Raw genomic sequence first — 25,111 nt, forward strand, 5'->3', positions numbered from 1 at the left:
AATGATTGTTTATGAGTTAGAATGCACCAAACGTGGTAGGCTATAAGCGCAACATTCCACTTCTTTAGGCTTTTGATCCCAAAACCCCCTTCCTCCTTTGGGAGACAAACATCGGACCACTTAACCTTCGCTTTACCTTGTTTCATCTCCCCCTGGCACCATAGAAAACCCCGCATAAGTTTCTCCATATCTTTTATAACACTATCCGGAAGAATAAATACCGAAGACCAGTACACTTGCATGGAAGAAAGAACCGAGTTTATGAGTTGGACACGCCCCGCAAATGACAAGGATTTAATCTTCCAATCATCAAGTTTTAATTTCATACGGTCTAAAAGCCCCTTACAATCCTTATGATAAAGACGAGTAGAAATTAGAGGCACCCCTAGATATTTTGCTGGTAAGGTACCCTCTGAAAAAGACATCACCGATAAGATATCATTCTTCACATTTGGGCTAACATTAGCAAAATAAGCTGTACTTTTTTGGATGCTAGGAACCAACCCTGAATATTTTTTAAAATCCTCTAGAGCATCGGCAATAGGTTTTATCGATTCTTGACTTGCGTGAGAAAATATAAATAAATCATCAGCAAAGCAAATATTCACGATCTCCTGGCTATCACATTTCGGATGAAATTTAAACCCTTCACTATGCCGAATGTTTCTACGAATTAACAGAGTAAGGGTTTCCATAACCATCGTGAATAACTAAGGAGACATCGGGTCCCCCGACGCAAGCCACGTTTACCCTTAAAGAAGCCATGAAGGTTCCCGTTTATACTAATTGAAAATGATGTTGTTGTAACACATTTCATAACCCACTTGATCATAGTCTCGTGAAACCCAAATCCGTAGAGAATATCTTTTAGGAAAATCCAATCTACCGTATCATATGCCTCCATATGGGCAACGTGTGGTAAAACCCCCTAGGGTGAGGCCCGAATGCAAGGCGTCCACAACTTCCAAGCCAGGCCCATGAAATTGATGGGTAACAACAAGGAAATTTTTGCAGCGAGTGAAAGTCGAACCACTAACCTCTTATATGAAAAAGCAAGTCACTATCACTACATCAACTCTTTGTTATTATCGAGGTGTCACATAATCATTAAATTATAGGTTTAAGTCCAGAGGTGAACGATATAATACGGAATTGTATCGGTGTGTGAGATGCGTTTAAATACGGAATTGTATTGGTGTTTGAGTTGTTTTTAAATAAAAACTACTAGCACTTTATGAGTTTTAAAGTGATAGGTTTTATTTTGTATATTATAAGATAACTTTTTTTTTAACTCATTATACAAGTTTTAATTATGTACATGAACAGGGGCGGATTCAGTGTGTTAGAGGGAGGGGGGGGGGCGGCCGCCCCCGGTGGATTTCGAAATCTTAGTGCAAATTTTTTCGGTTTTTCGATTTTGCCCCCGGTGGAATTTTTTTTTTGCCCCAAACCCTTTATATTTTGCCCCAAGCCCTCCATATTTTCCCCCAAAACCTTCGTATTTTGCTCAAAAACCTCTAAATTTTGCTAAAAAACTCTATACTTTGCCCAAAAACCTCTATATTTTGTCAAAAAAAAAAATCCTTACGTTTTAAAAAAAATTTCGCCCCCGGTAAAAAAATTTCCTGGATCCACCACTGTACATGAATTGAGACATTTCATATTATAATGGAAATGGAAATGGAAATGTGTGATAGAAAAGCTTCTGAACAAAATAAATGCACCACTCCAAATATTTCATGCTCCCTCCCCTTCAAAACGCTTTGAACATGACCCCTCATTCTTGAAAATTACTCATAAATGAAGATGAAATGTGTTACGGAGTAATTTGACAACCCCTTGTATAAATTTACGTTCCCAATTGTTTAGTATTTAGAGCTTATGTTAGAAAAAAAAAAAAAAAAAATTACTAACAAAGGGATTACACCGAAAAAAAATAAAAAATAGTCTCAATATATTTACTAAACTTCCAACAAAAAGTTTCCACCAATAGTCTTGATGTATACTTAAATCATCAATATACATATACATATACATATACATATACATATACATATATTATGGTCATATTTCACATGTCATAACTAACTCTTTTGCTAACAATTTTAGAAAACAGATGCTCTGAAAATGCTTCAACTACCTTTCTTCCTTCCATTCTTCCTTTTTTCTCTCATCTTCTTCAACCAATCAACATCCGCCACCAATCCCTTCGTCTACAGCGGATGTTCGCAAGTTCGATTCACGCCCGGTACACCATACGACTTAAATGTCAATTCTCTGTTCTCTTCTTTAGTCAATTCAAGTTACGTATCAAACTTCATCAATTTCAAAATATCCGCCTCAGGATCAACTGTTTTCGGCCTTTTTCAATGCGAAGGCGACCTTAACAACGCAATATGCAAAGATTGTGTAGCGACCGCAGTGAGTCAACTCAAGGCAATTTGTCCCCAAGGGATCGGTGGGGTCATACAATTAGAAGGATGTTTTGTTAAATACGATAATACTTCATTTTTTGGTGTTGAAGACAAGACAGAAGTGTCAAAGGTTTGTGGCCCTTCAATTGGTTATAATTCAGATGCTTTGAATCGACGTGACGCTGAGCTGGCATTTTTAACTGCTAGTAACGGACAATATTTTCGAGGAAGTGGGTCAGGTAGTGTACAAGGTGTGGCACAGTGTGTACAAGATTTAAGTGTTAGCCAGTGTCAAGATTGTCTTATAGAAGCGAGTGGACGGTTGAGAGCAGAGTGTGAGACCTCTACATGGGCCGATATATTTTTAGGAAAATGTTATATTCGATACCTTGATCGCGAACGTCACTCTCAAAAGAGTAAGTGGTTGCTGTGCCCCCTCTACCACCATAACTGACGGTGGTGGCGATTTTGTACTTATCATGTTTTATAATGTTGTATAGTACAGTACTATAAAAAAAAAAAAGAATATATAGATAAGTATTTACTGAAGTTTTCATGGAATTTGATTATGCTAAATTTGCAAGCATGCAGATAATGAAGATGTAGATGAAACACTAGCAATCACCATTGGAGTCATAACAGGGATTATTTTGCTCATTGTTTGCTTATCGTCCTTAGGCAAAGCTTTTAAGAAAGGTACATCTTCCAATTTTCTACTTTTTTTATAATAAATTCTAACCGTTTACAAAAATTTATATACTAACATGAATGTGTGTTTATTTTTTTATGATAAAAACAAATTGATTGTTGAACCGATATACAATTATATCTTCCAAGAGGTTATCGTTACTAATATGTTTATATTGAAAGTAAATTTGATTTTGACACTTAACTAATAACTCGGTTCTGTTGTTTGTTTATATCCACATGCGTACAAGTTGCATATTTCTTTTTTAATCTAATTGTAAGAAAAAGTTAAGTATAAAATACAAAAATTTAACTATTAAAATTTGTTTATAGCACGTCATTTGAATAATTATCATCTAACTACTTCGAGTGGTTTATGCAACCAAACCTATAAAATAGTCATATTTAATGCAAATTAATAAGAGACTATTAGTCAACATTCAACTACTTCCAAATTGTAATCTAGTTCTTTCTGATCGTACTGTTCATACTTTAATTTATTTATTAGGAGTAAGTATTAATTAACTTACAGTGAAATCTCTATAAATTAATAATATTGGGACTGGAATATTTTATTAATTTAACGAGATATTATTATATCGATAAATTAATAAATTATTAATTTAAAAGTTTGGTTTATATTTATGAGCAACTCTCAAATTAATGCATCGAGGACCTTCAAAATTATCATGTGTGTTCGCTTTACCTATTTGAATAAAATATAAACAAGGATTCTCAAAATTCCTATGTGTATATACATTCACGGATTCGAGAATACAATGACTCAACTCTTAAGTGTAGTGAGGAGATTTAAAGATGAACTCAATATAGATTTAAAGTTCACAATAAAACAAGTGACTATAGATTCATTTTTTACTAGAGAATCCTAGAATTTGGAAAATTTTAGTAATTATTAATTTATAGTTTCGTTTGGACCAATATATTTACATTGAAATTTTAAAAAAATTATTATCTTATTATTTTATCGATTGGGGTCCAATTTTGTACTGGTCCCAATTCGAGACAGAACATATTATTAATTTTATCGAGTTTATTAATTTATCGAGTATTAAATTATAGAGGTTTTACAGTATTTGGTTAGAACACTTCTTTACATATCGTTATTCAACTCTGTAGGTAACTTGGACTCGATAAATTAGTAGTTTTAGACATAAGGACATTTAGCTAAATAAGACATACTCCTATTACACAAAAACGAGATCGGTTTCTAGCCCACGTGTTGCTTCGAATTTTGTAAACTTTTTGTTTAATATTTGGTTATGCGTTCTTACATATTCTTGTTACAAAAAATTAATAACTAGTTTTCGAACCCTCACTTCACGCCGGGGTTCAGTTTTCAATGTATTTTATTGCGTTTGGTTTATAAAATTATTTCGTGCCTAACGATGATATCGTTGAAGCGCAACTCGAGTCGAACTAAAAGGTATAACCCGTGAAAGATTTAAATGTTATTTGAAATTAACAATATATGTGCATCTCCGCGTTTCGCTATGGAATTGTCGACTTTCAAAAATTTAACGCAAAATCAACTTGTATGAAAAGTACCCCAAATATTTATCGTTTTTTAAAAATCGTCTGTTTTGCGTATAGTTAATGACATTGTGTTTCTAAAATTATTTCGAGTTTAACGATGGTGTCGGAAAAATTTAACTCGTTGCGAGCGAGAAGATATGACCCGTTGAATATTTGGATGGAGTTTATTTAAGATTTTTTTTTTATTTGATATTTTACCCCTCTGTTTGAAGTTTGAAGGGTCGATTGAATTTTTGTAAAAATTGTGGGGGGCTTTATTGGTGAAATGGAATTTAGTTAAAATTAAAAAAAAAAAAAGTTGAAAAGTCGAAAATGCCTCTAATTACTATTAATAAATTTTGTCTATTAGATATATGTATACTATAATATGCTACATAAATGTAAAAAAAAAAAATAATGAAACACAACAGTTAGAATTGTGATTTTTCACAATGCATTTCTTTTTAATCTTTACTATGCTAAATGATTACTGCTTTTGTCCCTTGGGGGTTGACTTAGAATATAGTAATTCCTAGCAGTGTTTGCAAAAAAAACCTGATTAATCCGATTATTCATTTTTAAAAGTAATTAGTTCTGATTTTTTTAGATTCCCTTTAATTAATCGGTCAACGCCGATTGATGAGTCAAACTCAAATATAGTAATCAAAGTTGGTCAAAGTCAAATTTAGTCAATATTTTAATATGATTCTAAACTAGAACTTTAAAGTTTTTGAAAAAAATGAACAATTTTAAATAATTATGTTAAAGTTTATGTTTATATTTATGGTTTTCTTCTATATTTACACATATATTTTGTGGAAATTTAATATCTAAATGTATAGAGTACAATCCGATTAATCACCGATTAATTTCCTAATTGTCGATTACCCCTTCTAAAATCGTAACCGATTAATCCCCGAATAGTGAATTTTGCAACCTTGATTCTTAGTATGTAAAATTTGAGACTTAAATCTAGGCCTAAAATTTTATTAATTGAAATGAAAAAATAATTTCTAAATAAAAGTGTTTTAGGGCTTTAGGCATAGTTAGCAACACTTATGTTATAACATGTCTCATATTCATAGCGCGTGTATGAGAGAGAGAACCATTCTCTGTATTCTTTATGTACTATGTGTAAAGTATTTTCAAAGTCATCCAAATGATATGTTTAAGAAATTCATGTTAGTTGATCAAAATCTTACAAATAGCATGTCTTCAAACATTATTTGCATGATATATTCTTTTATTCATGTATTCCATTTTATTCTATATTTATCTCGTTCTCATTTGTTTTTACCAATTAAGCCCGCAAACATATACTTATTTCTTATACATACATATGTTTTGCAGGTGGTAAATAAGTAAGACTCATGAATTGAAGTTGTATGAGTACATATGCAATGTTAGCCCAAATACATGTGAACATATTCCCCATGCATCTTTTTTGTGAAAGATTTTCAAGTGGATGTCCCTAGCTAAGGGTAGAAATATTCCCCACTTTTTACTTTTCACCCATCATTTTCTAACTACTTTGTGTGGATCAAAAATGTAAACTAATTCACTTTTTGTGAATATTTATAAATGATTTGTGGAATAGTTGCTACATGTTTGTTGTACAATTCTAAACCCTTCATTTGATTCTCTTCTATCTTAATCTTCATGTACAAATTGAACAAAATACGCGACATGTCGTAATAAAATTATTGATTTGGTGCAAATTTGCAAGTTCTAGTAAGAATTGATTAAGAGTGGCTACCGTCTCCTTAAACCAATTGATGAAATATTGTACCAAGTATAGTACCTAAACTCTAGCCTAAGGAAAAACATTTAAAATATGAAAATGATCGTTAGGAGACTGGTCTAATGAGGCTTGACTTTTGGGCCGGTTGTAACGGAAATAAAATGACCCAATTATCAATTTGGACCGTTATATCAAGCAATTGTATCGTATCGGTGTATATAGGGGGTATGAATACATAAATCTATGGTTACAACGACGAGACATATTTTTCTTAATTGACTTTTATAGACAAATAAATTTATAAAATTTAAGCTTCTATCAAATACAACGAAACGAAGCCAAACAACCATTATAACAAAATCCACATCTCTCCACACCACTATAAACCGAACCTAAAACCCGGCCCCATGCTAATTTTCCAAACTAAGCCCAACTAGTTACCAACCAAAAAAAACTCCAGATAAAAGAAAAATACACAAGAAGAGCAAAGCCTGAATCGGCTACTTATTTACCCGTCAACCAAAAGCTCAAAACAAAAGTTCTTCATCAAATGAACGAGTGTAGCCAAGCAATACCAATTAGTTTCTTTTGGGCGTCTTTTTCGTTTCATTAGATATTTCATCTGAATGAAACTGAAAAAATAAATGATGCTTATATTTCATTTCAACTTTCCTTTTAAACCGAAAACGAAACAACGAATAATCATCATAAAATAAAAACCAACCAATTAATTCCCATTATCAACCACTTTTGCTTTGCTACTATAAGAATATTGGATCACAACTCTCTTTTAAATTGTGCTTATGAATAAAATTTAACCTCACCTCGCAATTCACCCGGTACCAGGTCTCGCGCTCGAGGGGCTTGATTACCCGAGGTTTTACCTTCTATGGGGGAGCAAATGTGCTCGTTTATAGGAGGGTTTCCTTGCTTACCCAAAAAAATAATCCATGATCGATCATTAGGCTCATTATGAGTCCATAATCCCAGTAAGTTGGTCCCAAAAAGCAGAAACATCCCTGTATTACCAAAGGCAGAGCTACATATATATATTAGGGTGGGCCTGTGACACCACTCAAGTGTCCAAAAATTCACACCCAATTAGCCCAAATAGTGTAATTTTTTAGTGAGTGGCCTCATTAAATATTTTTAAGGCCCATTATGCAAACACCTAGCTGCCCAGCATCGGTCAACAAATTTTTCAGGGCCATCTGTTTGCAAACAATTTTTTCAGGGCCATCCAAATAAATACATTCAATAATAACCATCCAAACGAGATTTGCAATAAGTTAAAGTTTGGCGTTTGTTTCTTGTTTTCCTTAATCTCATTTTGAGAAGAAAAAAAATCTTATATAAAGTTCTAGTTTTTCATCAAAAATTATAATAAAATAATAATAATAATAATCTATAGTATCTAATAAGTATTTAAAATGATGATGTCATAACTAAGGACTAATGCAGAGACCCATGGAATCACGGGATTTTAAAGGAAAAATTATTGAATAATATGTTATATTTGAAGAATATTATTTAACCATGATGTAAATGTTATATAACCAACATGTCGATAAAATAGCATAATTCATCAAGTTCAACGAAATAGAAAACAACAGTGTTTAACCGAATACTCAAAACAACCACAATCAAAACCACAATCCAAAAGCATAGTCTTAAAATACAAAACAACAAACGAAAAGAAACCATCTTAATAATTCATTATTTCTCAAAATCATCACATCTTCTTTGTAGTAACAAGATCATTACTTCTCAAATTCACCCATTTGAAACTTATACGACCTTTTCAAAAATATACAGACGTGTGCATGTGGGAAGCTTCGTTTTTGATATTCCATTGTGTAAACAACTGCAATGAAATTGTACAACGTAATTAAAATACCACTCCAACTGCAAATATATTTTGACATCGCCCAAGTTCCATGCTAGTTGTTTCTAGTTCTATTACAATTTGCTTTAAGCAAACTCTAATAAACAAAACAGTCATCAATCACTTGATGGACAAGATACAATACACCTGTCTAGAACAAAACTAAATATACCATTCACATCAAAACCTCATAAGCTCATGATAAGCCTACTAATAATATTACCTTTTCTAAGATCACTTATTTGTTCTACATGTCAACGTCTCTACAAAAAGCCTTAGTTGAAGTGCCTACAGGTTACCATTTATAGATGAAAGGTGATTTTAGACAATACTGTATGAAAGTGATACAAATGTACAATTTCACAGAAATTTAACAATACCTTATCTATGAAAATCACCTGCACGTTTGGCATTGGTCCTCAATCCCCAAAAAAATTAGAACAGCCAAAGTGTAACAAAAACTGCTTAAATTCTTTAGCTGAAGTGTAACTATAGAAAATCACATAAAATCTGGTTTAGTTCCTGTACACGTGTAACAAAAGTACCCTTGAGGATTAAGACTATAGCATATTTAACAGTGATTTATATATAAAAAAAAGTCCACAAACTAACAAAATTGCTTAATAGTTCATGAGCCAAAGTGTTTATCTTTCACATTATATAGGGTAGTTATATACGCATTAACTGACATATTTCAACCTTGAAATTAAATTAGCAAAACATACCTTTTTTATCCTTGAGCAATTTGACAGGTCAATAGAATATTGTCAACTTCAAAAGGAGCCACACTTCTAAAATGAGCATCGTCAGCACCAATATCAACTATCGATTCCTTAAAGATATCCTCCATCTCAACCTTCTCATATTCACACTTCTAAACTAATGATCTCAAAAAAAAAAAAAAAAAAAAAAAATATTTATCAAAACATATTAATGAAGAAACCAAAAATATACAATATGCATGTAAATCCCTTTGATCCACAGTTGTCTTTGAGTCAAAATCAACAAAATTCATGCCACACATATTTCTTTCAGACATTTTTATTGAACACCTTTTATGCACTTCTACATCACCACTTATCTTTCACGATGAATATGTAATAACCGAAATTTATCAAGAAGATACTTACATAGATACAACAAAGATACAAAGGCACACATCAAAACTTTATTAAGTACTACTATGCATACAATTTACTCATAACACCATACCTGCTTGTGTATCATATTTCAAAAAATATGATTTTTAATAGGATCCAATTGTACGCATAAACAACACTCATTCACTCCAAAATCAACCTGTAGCTCGACCTAAAAACGCATTCAAAGTAATTAGTTTAAATTAATCATTACCAGTTCATCATCCACACTTGTTCATCAGCATCGACACAACAACAATACAATGTTATTTGACACCCTATTTCATAATACAACTTCTAAACATAGTAAAATGCATAGCTGATATGCGAGCCTTGTACTTGATATGCGAACATGGTCAGTAGTAGTGTTCTAATCAAGTTTTAAAAAACTTTATGTTGTCGTCATCGACAATAGGACGTGTCAACAAAGTATTGTGCAATTTCATCTCGAACTTCATCATGCAATTTCGGCTCAAAAATTTGAAGTCATTTTTAATCCATTCACCTGAAATCAACATAAATAGCAAATTTATTTTTTCATCATCTATATCATTCAAGCATTTAATCGAACACATAGTGGTCATAAAAAATCTATAATTGTAAGTCTTTTAACCAAATGTAAAAATAAAAAACTTGGAAAGATAAAAGGAATCAACAAAGAAGGCATGAACTTACACATTTTATGTTGTCGCACAGCTCAACCATTCAATAGCTTCAGCAACCTTCATCCATTGAGCATTGACCAGCTTCTAAACACAGATTGATACTTAAATACAATGAAACACCAAATAAAATTTTCAAGAATCAGCAAGCAACACACCTAAAAGTCGTAACCCTAATTATAAAAAATTTAAAAATGAAATTCGTAACCCTAATTCTTATCGCCTGAGATTAAAAGGAGAATACAACACATAAGAAAATTTTACACCTACCCTTTCTTTCAACACAAATCAATTGAAATATGAAGCATACGTAGGTTACATGTGCACCAAAAAATTACAGGTAACCAACAATTGCCGGCAGCACCATCTCGTCGCTGTAGATGGCAGCAGCGGTTGTGGTGTAGTGACCCAAACTTTTCCATGTTTATATATTTATATTAAATGAAATTGATAATATTAAATGTTTCCAACATGTTAAACAATCAAACTTGTTAAGACTTGATTAATTGAAATAAGTTTCATATAGACAATTGACCACCCAAGTTGACCGGCGATTCACGAACGTTAAAACTTGTAAAAATTATATATATATATATATATACATATATATATACATATATATATATATATATATATATACATATATATATATATATATACATATATATATATACATATATATATATATATATATATATATATGGATATATATATATATATAGTTAACATGATATTATGATAAGAAAGTATCTCACTAGGTATATTAACAATGAGTTATATACATAAAATGAGACAATTGAATTAAGAAACTCGAAACGATATATATAACGATTATCGTTATGACAACGTCTTACTAAGTACATATGTATCATATTAAGATATTGTTACAATATATTTAAAATGATAAAATGATAATTATTTATATCATTAAGTATGTTAACAATGAACTACATATATAAAACAAGACTACTAACTTAAGGATTTCAAAACGAGACATATATGTAACGATTATCGTTGTAACGACACTTTAATATATATATATATATATATATATATATATATATATATATATATATATATATATATATATATATATATATCATATTAAGATATATTCATACATCATAATATCATGATAATGTAATAATTTAACATCTCATTAGATATAATAAATAATGGGTTAACAACATTAAATGAGATCGTTAACTTAAAGGTTTCAAAACAACACTTACATGTAACGACTAACGATGACTTAACGACTCAGTTAAAATGTATATATACATGTAGTATATTAAGATGTATTAGTTCACTTTTGAAAGACTTCAAGACAAATATCAAAGTACTTCTATTTAACAAAAATGCTTACAATTACATTCTCATTCATTTTCATCAACAATTCTACTCGTATGCACCCGTATTCGTACTCGTACAATACCCAGCTCCTAGACGTATATACTATTGGTATATACACATAATAATTCAGCTCTTAGCAGCCCTTGTGAGTCACCAAAACATGTGGGAACCATCATTTGACAACTAGCATGAAATATCTCACAAAATTACAAAAGTATTATAAATCATTCATGAATTATTTACAAGAAAACAAACTTACACATCCTTTATATATAATCCATATACCAACGACCAAAAACACATACAAACACTTTCATTCTTCAATTTTCTTCATCTAATTAATCTCTCTCAAGTTCTATCTTCAAGTTCTAAGTGTTCTTCATAAATTCTATAAGTTCTAATTTCATAAAATCAAGAATACTTTCAAGTTTGCAAGTCTACTACCAAGCTTTCTAATCCATTCCAAGTAATCATCTAAGATCAAGAAACCTTTGTTATTTACAGTAGGTTATCTTTCTAATTCAAGGTAATACTCATATTCAAACTTTGGTTCAATTTCTATAACTATAAACTATCCTAATTCGAGTAAAAATCTTACTTGAACTTGTTTTCGTGTCATGATTCTACTTCAAGAACTTTCAAGCCATCCAAGATCCTTTGAAGCTAGATCATTTCTTGTCACTTCCAGTAGGTTTACCTAAACTTGAGGTAGTAATGATGTTCATAACATCATTCGATTCATATATATATATATATATATATATATATATATATATATATATATATATATATATATATATATATATATATATATATATATATATATATATAACTATCTTATTCGAAGATTTAAACTTGTAATCACTAGAACATAGTTTAGTTAATTCTAAACTTGTTCGCAAACAAAGTTAATCCTTCTAAATTAACTTTTAAAATCAACTAAACACATGTTCTATATCTATATGATATGCTAACTTAATGATTTAAAACCTGGAAATACGAAGAACACCGTAAAACCGGACATACGTCGTCATAGTGAAACCGGGGGCTGTTTTGAGTTTGATAATTAAAAACTATGATAAACTTTGTTTTAAAGGTTGTTCTTCTGGAAAAATGATTTTTATTATGAACATGAAACTATATCCAAAAATCATGATTAAACTCAAAGTGGAAGTATGTTTTTCAAAATGGTCATCAAGACGTCGTTTTTTGACTGAAATGACTACCTCTTAAAAAATTGACTTGTAACCTGTATTTTTGACTATAAACTTATACTTTTTCTGTTTAGTTTCATAAATTTCAGTTCATTATGAAACCATAGCAACTTGAATCACTCAAAACGGATTTAAAACGAAGAAATTATGGGTAAAACAAGATTGGATAATTTTACTTGTTGTAGCTACGTGAAATTTGTAACAAATCTATACAAATCATAACTTAACTAACTTATATTGTATTATACATTTATTCTAACATATATTATGTAATCTTGGGATACCATAGACACGTATACAATGTTTTGACAAATCATATCGACCCATATATATATATATATATATATATATATATATATATATATATATATATATATATATATATATATATATATATATATATATATATATATATATATATATATTATTTGGGAACAACCATAGACACTCTATATGCAGTAATGCTTGAGTTAGCTATACAGGGTTGAGGTTGATTCCAAAATAATATATATACTTTGAGTTGTGATCTAGACTGAGACTTGTATACACTGGATCGCGGATTGATTCGAGATAATTTATATTGATTTATTTCTATACATCTAACTGTGGACAACTAGTTGTAGATTACTAACGTTGGACTGCTAAGTTAACAAACTTAATTCATTAAAACGTAATGAAAAATGTTGTGAATACATTTCGATCATACTTTGATATATATATGTATATATTTGTTATAGGTTCGTGAATCGATCCGTGGCCAAGTCTTAATTTCTGACGAAGTAAAAATCTGTGAAAGTGAGTTATAGTCCCACTTTTAAAAATCTATTATTTTTGGGATGAGAATACATGCAGTTTTATAAATGTTTTACGAAATAGACACAAGTGATCAAAAATTACATTCTATGTTGAATTATCGAACCGAATATGCCCCTTTTTAGCTTGGTAGCCTAAGAATTGGTGTTTATTATAATTGCCACCAATTAACGCGAATCCTAAAGATAGATCTATTTGGCCCAACAAGCCTCATCCGAGTTACGGATGCTTTAGTACTTCTATTTATCATGTCCGATGAGAGTCCCGGAATGATGGGGATATTCTATATGCATCCTGTTAAGGTCGGTTACCAGGTGTTCATCATATGAATGATTTTTATGCAGTTTGCATGTTATTGAGAAATGAAAATGAAAATCTTGTGGTCTATTATTATGATTTGATAAATATATAGGCTAAACCTATAACTCACCAACATTTTTGTTGACGTTTAAAGCATGTTTATTCTCAGGTGATTATTAAGAGCTTCCGCTGTTGCATGCTAATTTATGGACAAGAGTTGGAGTCAGCATGCTTGTATATTATTGTTTAAAAACTGCATTCAAAGACATATATTGATGTGTAATATTATTGTAAACCATAATGTAATGGTCGTGTGAAAACGCTATATTTCAGATTATTATTTTTGATAATCGTCGTAATATTTTAAAGGTTATGGTTTGTTTTAAAATCGAATGCAGTCTTTGAAAAACGTCTCATATAGAGGTCAAAACCTCGCAACGAAATCAATTAATATGGAACGTTTATAATCAATATGAACGGAACATTTCAGTTGGTATCCGAGCGTTAACATGTAAATATTATGTGATATATTAATCTCTTAACATGTTTGATATTGTGTGATAGATGTCTACCTCTAGTACAAATCCCATCGACTCACCTAATAATAATGAAGAGTCGAATATATTTTGGGAAGATTCACAAATTCCCGAGGAAGAACCGGAAGAGGAGGAACCGGAAGAGGAGGAACCGGAAGAAAAAGAGGTTCAGGAGGAAGAAATATTAATAACTACAGAAAAACGGTTAAATAAAAGAAAATCCTCAACCAATGGACCAAAGTTAAAAATGGTCAATGGTGTTTCCGCCAAGGAAGCAAAATATTGGGAAAATTACCAGTTTTCTGATGAATCGGATCCCGATGAGGATTCCGATGATGTTATAGAAATTACCTCGACCCAATTTGAAAAAGCAAAAGAAAATAATAAGGGAAAAGGCATCAAAATAGAGAAACCTGATTCCAACCCCGATGAACTTTATATGTATCGTAAACATCCATACTTCTTAAATTTTAACAATAACCCGGGAACCTCTAAGCCACCAGGTTTTTCCAAACCATTTGTAAAAACGACGGCTCGTATTAAAGGAGAACCATATATTCCTAGGAAATTAGCGAAACGAACCAAGTCCGAAGAGGAAGACACGAGTGAGTCGGAATAAAGAGTTGTAATCATGTTGTGTAATATATGTATTGTAGTTTGCTAGTATTTTTATGTTATATGTAAAAATTGCTTGTATTGTTTGTTAATTATCTTTTACGAACTAATCCTCGTCTATTTTACAGTATAAAAACACACAATGGACGTTAAGGATAGACAACCGAATATTTTAGAAGACCTACCCGGGGACATGATTGATGAAATCTTGTCTAGAGTCGGTCAGAGTTCATCAGCATAATTATTTATGGCGAAATTAGTTTGTCAAACATTTAAAGATGTTCCAGGCATGCCTTAGTTTATAAAAGGCTTTCCTTTAATAGATGGGGTATATCACATTGGGGAGACCATAAGTTACGCCGTGTTTTCTTTAAAGCATTGAAAATGCGAGGAACCCAGATGCAATTTTACGCTACGGATTGAGAGCCTATTTTGACTCTACCTATCCCAACATAGAACTTCGTTCTTTAGAAAGAGCTTCAAACATGCAACATAAAGAATCATGTTATGTATACGGGTTAGTAATGTTCGCTTCTCACCAAATTGAGAAAAAGAACATAGGATTGCAACTACTAAATAAAACATTCCCACAAGTGACGGATTCAGTAGTTGGGGTGAGAAATGAGATTTTTAGATTATTACGGGGCTGTTGGGCATTGCGTAACCCCCGTCCTTTTGAAAACGTTACAACATACTGCCTAGCCAACGGTCACAACGGTTATTTTCCACAAGACCAAGGATGGGAAATAATACTAGTAAAACCCGAATGCATGACTTATTTCTGGACTTATGAATTACGTGTCTTTATTGCCTTTGCTGAACGACTTGCGTATTAACTAGAATTGTCTTCGTAACTGCCTTGTATTAAAGTTATTGTGTGCTATATTTCATGCTATATGTTAAATAGCAGTATTGTAAGTTTGTAAAATATTGTATAAAAGTTTGAACGCGAGATATTATTATCAGTTTTTCATATATAATTGTAGTAGTTGAATTGTATGTTAGCTACTAAGTATGAACTTAACGGGTAGGTACTACCCGAATTAAAACTTATAAAATGCTAATATGAAGAAAAAGCTTTTATAAATAAGTTCATAATATGCTACGAAATACTATTGACTACTCTTAATATTCTATATGATTAACTTAATTCATTTAGCTATTTTTTGAAGGAAATGGCACCGACTACTCGTCAGAACTTGAACATGAGCGAGGAAGACTTCCGTGTTTTTCTTGCTGCCAAGATAGCCGCAGTACAGGTTGCAATGCAAAACAACAATAATAACTCTGAATCTAGCAATGCAACTAACGCCACAAGAAATCTGTGTAGGATGCTCCTACAAAGAATTTACTGCCTGCAAACCTTTGGAATTTGATGGAACTGAAGGACCAATCGGATTAAAATGGTGGACCGAGAAGGTCGAATCGGTGGTTGCCATAAGTAAATGTACTGAAGAAGATAGGGTGAAGTACGCTACGCATACCTTCACAGGTACAACGTTAACATGGTGGAATACCTATCTAGAACAAGTGGGACAAGATGCTGTTTACACACTACCGTGGTCAGCATTCAAGCACTTGATGAACGAGCAGTACCGTCCCAGAAACGAGGTCAATAAGCTCAAGGTAGAGCTTAGAGGATTACGAACGCAAGGTTTCGACATTACTACGTACGAACGAAGATTCACAGAGTTGTGCCTATTGTGTCCAAGAACGTTCGAAGATGAAGAAGAGAAGATCGACGCATTTGTGAAAGGGTTGCCAGAAAGAATTCAAGAAGATATGAGTTCGCACGAGCCCGCCTCCATACAAAAGGCAAGTCGAATGGCTCATAAACTCATAAACCAAATTGAGGGAAGAATTAAAGAGCAAGCGGCCGAAGAAGCCAACATGAAACAAGTCAAGAAAAAGTGGGAAGAAACCAGTGACAAAGGTCACCAATACAACAACAACAATAATCACAACTACAATCACAACAACTATCCCAACAACCACAACATCAATCGCAATAACAACAATCGAAATCCCAACAATAATTACAAAAAATGTCCCAACAACAACAACCGTCCCAACAACAATAACAACCACATCAATCCCAATAACAATCTCAATAACAACAATGACAACAACAATCAAAAAATTCCATGCTATAGGTGTGAAGTAGTATGTACCAAATGTAATAGGAAGGGTCGTGCTGCAACGAAGTGTGAAGCTTTCGGACCAGTGACTAAAAGAACAAATACTGCCCACATTATTTGTTTCGGATGCGGGTAAATTTTGTGAAGTAGTATGTACCAAATGTAATAGGAAGGGTCATGCTGCAACGAAGTGTGAAGCTTTCGGACCAGTGACTAAAAGAACAAATACTGCCCACATTATTTGTTTCGGATGCGGGAAGAAGGGCCACTACAAAAATACGTGCCCAAACCAGGGAAATAATAATGGGCAAAGCCGTGGGAGAGTTTTTAACATTAATGCAGAAGAAGCGCAGGAAGACCCGGAGCTTGTTACGGGTACGTTTCTTATCGATGAAAAACCTGATTATGTTTTATTTGATTCGGGTGCGGATAGAAGCTATATGAGTAGAGATTTTTGTGCTAAATTAAGTGGTCCATTGACGTCTATGAATAAAAAATTTCTACTCGAATTAGCAAACGGTAAACTAATTTCAGCAGATAAAATATGTCGTAATCGAGAAATTAAACTGGTTAGCGAAACGTTTAAGATTGATTTGATACCAGTAGAATTAGGATGTTTTGATGTGATAATTGGCATGGACTGGTTGAAAAAGGAGAGAGCAGAGATCGTATGTTGCAAAAATGCAATTCGCATTGTACGAGAAGAAGGAAAACCCTTAATGGTGTACGGAGAAAAGAGCAACGCGAAGCTAAATCTTATTAGTAATTTGAAGGCGCAAAAGCTAATAAGAAAAGGTTTCTATGCTGTTCTAGCACACGTCGAGAAAGTCAATTCCGAAGAAAAGAACATCAATGATGTCCCCGTCGCAAAAGAATTTCCTGATGTATTTTCGAAAGAATTACCGGAACCACCTCCACACCGATCCATTGAATTTCAAATAGACCTTGTACCAGGAGCTGCACCAATAGCACGTGCTCCATATAGACTTGCACCCAGTGAAATGAAGGAACTCCAAAGCCAACTACAAGAACTTTTAGAACGTGGTTTCATTCGACCAAGCACATCACCGTGGGGAGCTCCTGTTTTGTTTGTCAAAAAGAAGGATGGTACATTCAGATTATGTATCGACTACCGAGAGTTGAACAAACTTACCATCAAGAACCGTTATCCATTACCGAGAATCGATGACTTATTTAATCAACTACAAGGCTTGTCAATTTATTCGAAGATCGATTTATGTTCAGGGTATCATCAGATGCGGGTGAAGGAGGATGATATTCCAAAGACTGCTTTCAGAACGCGTTACGGTAATTATGAGTTTATGGTTATGCCTTTTGGATTGACTAACGCACCAGCTATGTTCATAGACCTCATGAACCGAGTGTGTGAGCCATATCTTGACAAATTTGTCATTGTTTTCATCAATGACATACTCATTTACTCAAAGAATGATCAAGAGCACGAAGAACATTTGAGAAAAGTGCTAGAATTATTGAGGAAGGAACAACTGTACGCAAAATTTTCAAAGTGTGCATTTTGGTTGGAAGAAGTTCAATTCCTCATTCACATAGTGAACAAAGAAGGTATTCAAGTAGATCCGGCAAAGATTGAAACTGTTGAAAAGTGGGAAACCCCGAAAACTCCGAAGCATATACGCCAATTTTTAGGACTGGCTGGTTACTACAGAAGGTTCATCCAAGATTTTTCCAAAATAGCAAAACACTTGACTGCATTAACGCATAAAGGGAAGAAATTTGAATGGAAGGATGAGCAGGAGAAAGCGTTTCAATTGTTGAAGAAAAAGTTAACTACAACACCTATATTATCATTGCCTGAAGGGAATGATGATTTTGTGATATATTGTGACGCCTCAAAGCAAGGCCTCGGTTGTGTATTAATGCAACGAACGAAGGTAATTGCCTATGCGTCCAGACAATTGAAGATACACGAGCAAAATTATACCACTCACGATTTGGAATTAGATGCTGTTGTTTTTGCATTAAAGACTTGGATGCACTACTTATATGGGGTCAAAAGTATTATATATACCGACCACAAAAGTCTCCAACATATATTTAATCAGAAACAACTGAACATGAGGCAGCGTAGGTGGATTGAATTGTTAAATGATTACGATTTTGTGATTCGTTACCACCCGGGGAAGGAAAATGTGGTAGCAGACGCTTTGAGTAGAAAGGACAGAGAACCTATGCGGGTAAAAGCTATGAATATAATTATTCGTACTAACCTTACTACTCAAATAAAGGAGGCGCAACAAGGATTTTTAAAAGAGGGAAATTTGAAGAATGAAATACCCAAAGGTTCGGAGAAACATCTTAATATTAGGGAAGACGGAACCCGGTATAGGGCTGAAAGAATTTGGGTACCAAAGTTTGGAGATGTGAGAGAAATGGTACTTAAGGAAGCACATAAAACTAGATACTCAATACATCCCGGAGCGGGAAAGATGTACAAAGATCTCAAGAAACACTTTTGGTGGCCGGGTATGAAAGCCGATATTGCTAGATATGTAGGAGAATGTTTGACGTGTTCTAAGGTCAAAGCTGAACATAAGAAATCATCAGGTCTACTTCAACAACCCGAAATCCCAGATTGAAAATGGGAAAACATTACCATAGATTTCATTATTAAATTGCTAAGGACTGCAAGTGGTTATGATACTATTTGGGTAGTAGTTGATCATCTCACCAAGTCAGCACACTTTCTGCCAATGAGAGAAGATGATAAAATGGAGAAGTTGGCGCGATTATACTTGAAGGAAGTTGTCTCCAGATATGGAATACCAGTCTCTATTATCTCTGATAGGGATGACAGATTTGTTTCAAGGTTTTGGCAGACATTACAACAAGCATTGGGAACTCGTCTAGACATGAGTACTGCCTATCATCCACAAACTGATGGGCAGAGTGAAAGGACGATACAGATGCTTGAAGACATGCTACGAGCATGTGTTATTGATTTTGGAAATAGTTGGGATCGACATCTACCATTAACAGAGTTTTCCTACAACAACAGTTACCAATCGAGTATTGAGATGGCACCGTTTGAGGCACTTTATGGTAGAAAGTGTAGGTCTCCGATTTATTGGAGTGAAGTGGGGGATAGACAGATTACGGGTCCAGAAATCATCTAAGAAACCACAGAGAAAATCATCCAAATTCAACAACGGTTGAAAACCGCCCAAAGTCTACAAAAGAGCTACGCGGACATTAAAAGAAAAGATATAGAATTTGAAATTGGAGAGATAGTCATGCTTAAGGTTTCACCTTGGAAAGGTGTTGTTCGATTTGGTAAACGCAGAAAACTAAATCCAAGGTACATTGGACCATTCAAGATAATAGATCGTGTCGGACCAGTAGCTTACCGACTTGACTTACCTCAACAACTCCCGGGGTACATAATACTTTTCATGTCTCGAATCTGAAGAAATTTTTTGCTAAAGAAGATCTCACTATTCTGTTAGACGAAATCCAAATCAACGAAAAACTTCAATTCGTTGAAGAACCCGTTGAAATAATGGATCGTGAGGTTAAAAGACTTAAGCAAAATAAAATACCAATTGTTAAGGTTCGATGGAATGCTCGTAGAGGACCCGAGTTCACCTAGGAGCGTGAAGATCAAATGAAGCTGAAATACCCTCACCTATTTCCAGAAGATGCGTCAACACCACCAACTACTTAAAAAAAAATTCGGGACGAAATTTATTTAATGGGTAGGTACTGTAGTGACCAGAACTTTTCCATGTTTATATATATATATATATTAAATGAAATTGATAATTTACATGATTAAATGTTTCCAACATGTTAAGCAATCAAACTTGTTAAGACTTGATTAATTGAAATAGGTTTCATATAAACAATTGACCACCCAAGTTGACCGTCGATTCAAGAACGTTAAAACTTGTATAAATTATATGATGTTATATATATATGGATATATATATATAGTTAACATGATATTATGATAAGAAAGTATCTCACTAGGTATATTAACAATGAGTTATATACATAAAATGAGACTATTGAATTAAGAAACTCGAAACGATATATATAACGATTATCGTTATGACAACGTCTTACTAAGTACATATGTATCATATTAAGATATTGTTACAATATATTTAACATGATAAAATGATAATTATTTATATCATTAAGTATGTTAACAATGAACTACATGTATAAAACAAGACTACTAACTTAAGGATTTCAAAACGAGACATATATGTAACGATTATCGTTGTAACGACACTTTAATGTATATATATCATATTAAGATATATTCATACATCATAATATCATGATAATGTAATAATTTAACATCTCATTAGATATAATAAACAATGGGTTAACAACATTAAATGAGATCGTTAACTTAAAGGTTTCAAAACAACACTTACATGTAACGACTAACGATGACTTAACGACTCAGTTAAAATGTATATATACATGTAGTATATTAAGATGTATTAGTACACTTTTGAAAGACTTCAAGACACATATCAAAGTACTTCTATTTAATAAAAATGCTTACAATTACATTCTCATTCATTTTCATCAACAATTCTACTCGTATGCACCTGCATTCGTACTCGTACAATACCCAGCTCCTAGACGTATATACTATTGGTATATATACATAATAATTCAGCTCTTAGCAGGCCTTGTGAGTCACTAACAGATGTGGGAATCATCATTTGGCAACTAGCATGAAATATCTCACAAAATTACAAAAGTATTATAAATCATTCATGAATTATTATCAAGAAAACAAACTTACACATCCTTTATATCTAATCCGTATACCAACGAACAAAAACACATAAAAACACTTTCATTCTTCAATTTTCTTCATCTCATTAATCTCTCTCAAGTTCTATCATCAAGTTCTAAATGTTCTTCATAAATTCTATAAGGTCTAGTTTCATAAAATCAAGAATACTTTCAAGTTTGCAAGTCTACTACCAAGCTTTCTAATCCATTCCTAGTAATCATCTAAGATCAAGAAACCTTTGTTACTTACAGTAGGTTATCTTTCTAATTCAAGGTAATACTCATATTCAAACTTTGATTCAATTTCTATAACTATAAATTATCTTAATTCGAGTAAAAATATTACTTGAACTTGTTTTCGTGTCATGATTCTATTTCAAGAACTTTCAAGCCATCCAAGATCCTTTAAAGCTAGATCATTTCTTGTCACTTCCAGTAGGTTTTCCTACTAAACTTGAGATAGTAATGATGTTCATAACATCATTCGATTCATATATATATATAACTATCTTATTCGAAGATTTAAACTTGTAATCACTAGAACATAGTTTAGTTAATTCTAAACTTGTTCGCAAACAAAGTTAATCCTTCTAACTTAACTTTTCAAATCAACTAAAGACATGTTATATATCTATATGATATGCTAACTTAATGATTTAAAACCTGGAAACACGAAGAACACCGTAAAACCAGACATACGCCGTCATAGTGAAACCGAGGGCTGTTTTGAGTTTGATAATTAAAATCTATGATAAACTTTGTTTTAAAGGTTGTTCTTCTGGGAAAATGATTTTTATTATGAACATGAAACTATATCCAAAAATCATGATTAAACTCAAAGTGGAAATATGTTTTTCAAAATGGTCATCAAGACGTCGTTTTTCGACTGAAATAACTACCTCTTACAAAATTGACTTGTAACCTGTATTTCTGACTATAAACTTATACTTTTTCTGTTTAGTTTCATAAATTTCAGTTCATTATGAAACCATAGCAACTTGAATCACTCAAAACGGATTTAAAACGAAGAAGTTATGGGTAAAACAAGATTGGATAATTTTACTTGTTGTAGCTACGTGAAATTTGTAACAAATCTATACAAATCATAACTTAACTAACTTATATTGTATTATACATTTATTCTAACATATATTATGTAATATTGGGATACCATAGACACGTATACAATGTTTTGACATATCATATCGACCCATCTATATATATTATTTGGGAACAACCATAGATACTCTATATGCAGTAATGCTTGAGTTAGCTATACAGGGTTGAGGTTGATTCCAAAATAATATATATAATTTGAGTTGTGATCTAGCCTGAGACTTGTATACACTGGGTCGTGGATTGATTTGAGATAATTTATATTGATTTATTTCTGTACATCTAACTGTGGACAACTAGTTGTAGATTACTAACGTTGGACTACTAACTTAACAAACTTAATTCATTAAAACGTAATGAAAAATGTTGTGAATACATTTCGATCATACTTTGATATATATGTATATATTTGTTATAGGTTCGTGAATCGATCCGTGGCCAAGTCTTAATTTCCGACGAAGTAAAAATCTGTGAGTGAGTTATATTCCCACTTTTAAAAATCTATTATTTTTGGGATGAGAATACATGCAGTTTTATAAATCTTTTACGAAGTAGACACAAGTGATCAAAAATTACATTCTATGTTGAATTATCGAACCGAATATGCCCTTTTTAGCTTGGTAGCCTAAGAATTGGTGTTTATTATAATTGCCACCAATTGACGCGAATCCTAAAGATAGATCTATTTGGCCCAACAAGCCTCATCCGAGATACGGATGCTTTAGTACTTCGATTTATCATGTCCGATGAGAGTCCCGGAATGATGGGGATATTCTATATGCATCCTGTTAAGGTCGGTTACCAGGTGTTCATCATATGAATGATTTTTATGCAGTTTGCATGTTATTGAGAAATGGAAATGAAAATCTTGTGGTCTATTATTACGATTTGATAAATATATAGGCTAAACCTATAACTCACCAACATTTTTGTTGATGTTTAAAGCATGTTTATTCTCAGGTGATTATTAAGAGCTTTCGCCGTTGCATACTAATTTATGGACAAGAGTTGGAGTCAGCATACTTGTATAATATTGTTTAAAAACTGCATTCGAAGACATATATTGATGTGTAATATTATTGTAAACCATTATGTAATGGTCGTGTGAAAACGCTATATTTCAGATTATCATTTTTAATAATCGTCGTAATATTTTAAAGGTTATGGTTTGTTTTAAAATTGAATGTAGTCTTTGAAAAACGTCTCAAATAGAGGTCAAAACCTCGCAACGAAATCAATTAATATGGAACGTTTATAATCAATATGAATGGGACATTTCATGTGGTGGCAGCTGTAGATGATGGCAGTGCTGGTGGCGGCTGCAGATGATGGCGGTGATGGTGGTAGTAGATGGAACTTTTGCTATGGCTGAGTGTTTAGGTTGCTATGCTTGTAAATTTGAAAGCCAGAAACCAAAAACGCGTGTTTTTGAATCAATTACAAAATCTGGATTTTTGTGTATTTTTGAATTCTTGTTTCTTGAAATTGAAAGATTTAGGGTTTTTATTAGATTTGGGAAAAGAAAGAGCTGAGAGAGAAAAAGCTTGTAAAGAAGTAAAAGAAATTGTTTTAGAATATCATGTAGATGACCTCTCCTTTTTTCTTTTCCTTTTTTGATTATTTTATAACTTGGGAAATGTTTTTTATGACATCATTATGTTAGCCTTTTATAAGCATGTAATAGATTATTTAAGTTTAAAGAAAATTTAAAAATATAAAGAAAAATTTTAAACCTTTCATGATGATGTCATTAAAATAATTAATTATATATTTAACAAAAATATAAACGTATTATTTGTATAATATATGAAGCATTATATACAACCTTATGATAAAACACCATCATGATCATATGTACAATATTTAAAACATTATAGTAAAACACCCCATGATCATATATACAATATTTGAAGCATTATGTACAACTTTATGATAAAACACCTCCATTACCATATGTACAAACTTTAAAACAAATTGTACAGTCTCTTACAAAACAGTCCATAAACACATGTAAAAACTTTGAAATGTATTGTACAATCATCATATAATAATTGTATTTTAATTTTTAAAGAAAAATTAAAACGCATTTATTATCACTAATAATTATTTTTAAAAATATAAATACTCAATTTTTAAACAAATTTATTATTATTATTTATTATTATTAT

The 25,111-nt window shown here is 32.2% G+C and overlaps 1 protein-coding gene and 1 long non-coding RNA gene across 5 annotated transcripts; one reads left to right on the forward strand and one right to left on the reverse strand.

Moving 5' to 3' along the window:
• The first annotated feature begins 2,074 nt into the window (after positions 1 to 2,074).
• LOC139843894 (plasmodesmata-located protein 6-like) lies at positions 2,075 to 6,255 on the forward strand. The gene is made up of 3 exons (XM_071834077.1): positions 2,075 to 2,830; positions 3,006 to 3,110; positions 5,985 to 6,255. Exons 1-3 carry the CDS (start codon positions 2,128 to 2,130, stop codon positions 5,993 to 5,995), a joined length of 819 nt encoding a protein of 272 aa, XP_071690178.1. The 5' UTR covers positions 2,075 to 2,127; the 3' UTR covers positions 5,996 to 6,255.
• A 1,701-nt stretch (positions 6,256 to 7,956) lies between these two features.
• Positions 7,957 to 10,452, reverse strand: LOC139843282 (uncharacterized). 4 transcript variants are annotated; one of them, XR_011757500.1, is made up of 7 exons: positions 10,332 to 10,452; positions 10,075 to 10,165; positions 9,473 to 9,904; positions 8,986 to 9,139; positions 8,641 to 8,749; positions 8,484 to 8,548; positions 7,957 to 8,239 (listed from the first exon to the last, which is right to left on the reverse strand). It is a non-coding gene; the product is annotated as an uncharacterized lncRNA (long non-coding RNA). The 4 variants fall into 4 exon arrangements; XR_011757503.1 differs by having other exon boundaries at positions 8,641 to 8,782; XR_011757502.1 differs by having other exon boundaries at positions 8,986 to 9,147.
• Between the last annotated feature and the right edge of the window lie 14,659 nt (positions 10,453 to 25,111).

This window comes from Rutidosis leptorrhynchoides, chromosome 4 (genome assembly GCF_046630445.1).
Source record: "Rutidosis leptorrhynchoides isolate AG116_Rl617_1_P2 chromosome 4, CSIRO_AGI_Rlap_v1, whole genome shotgun sequence".
In the NCBI taxonomy this organism is placed as follows: domain Eukaryota; kingdom Viridiplantae; phylum Streptophyta; class Magnoliopsida; order Asterales; family Asteraceae; genus Rutidosis; species Rutidosis leptorrhynchoides.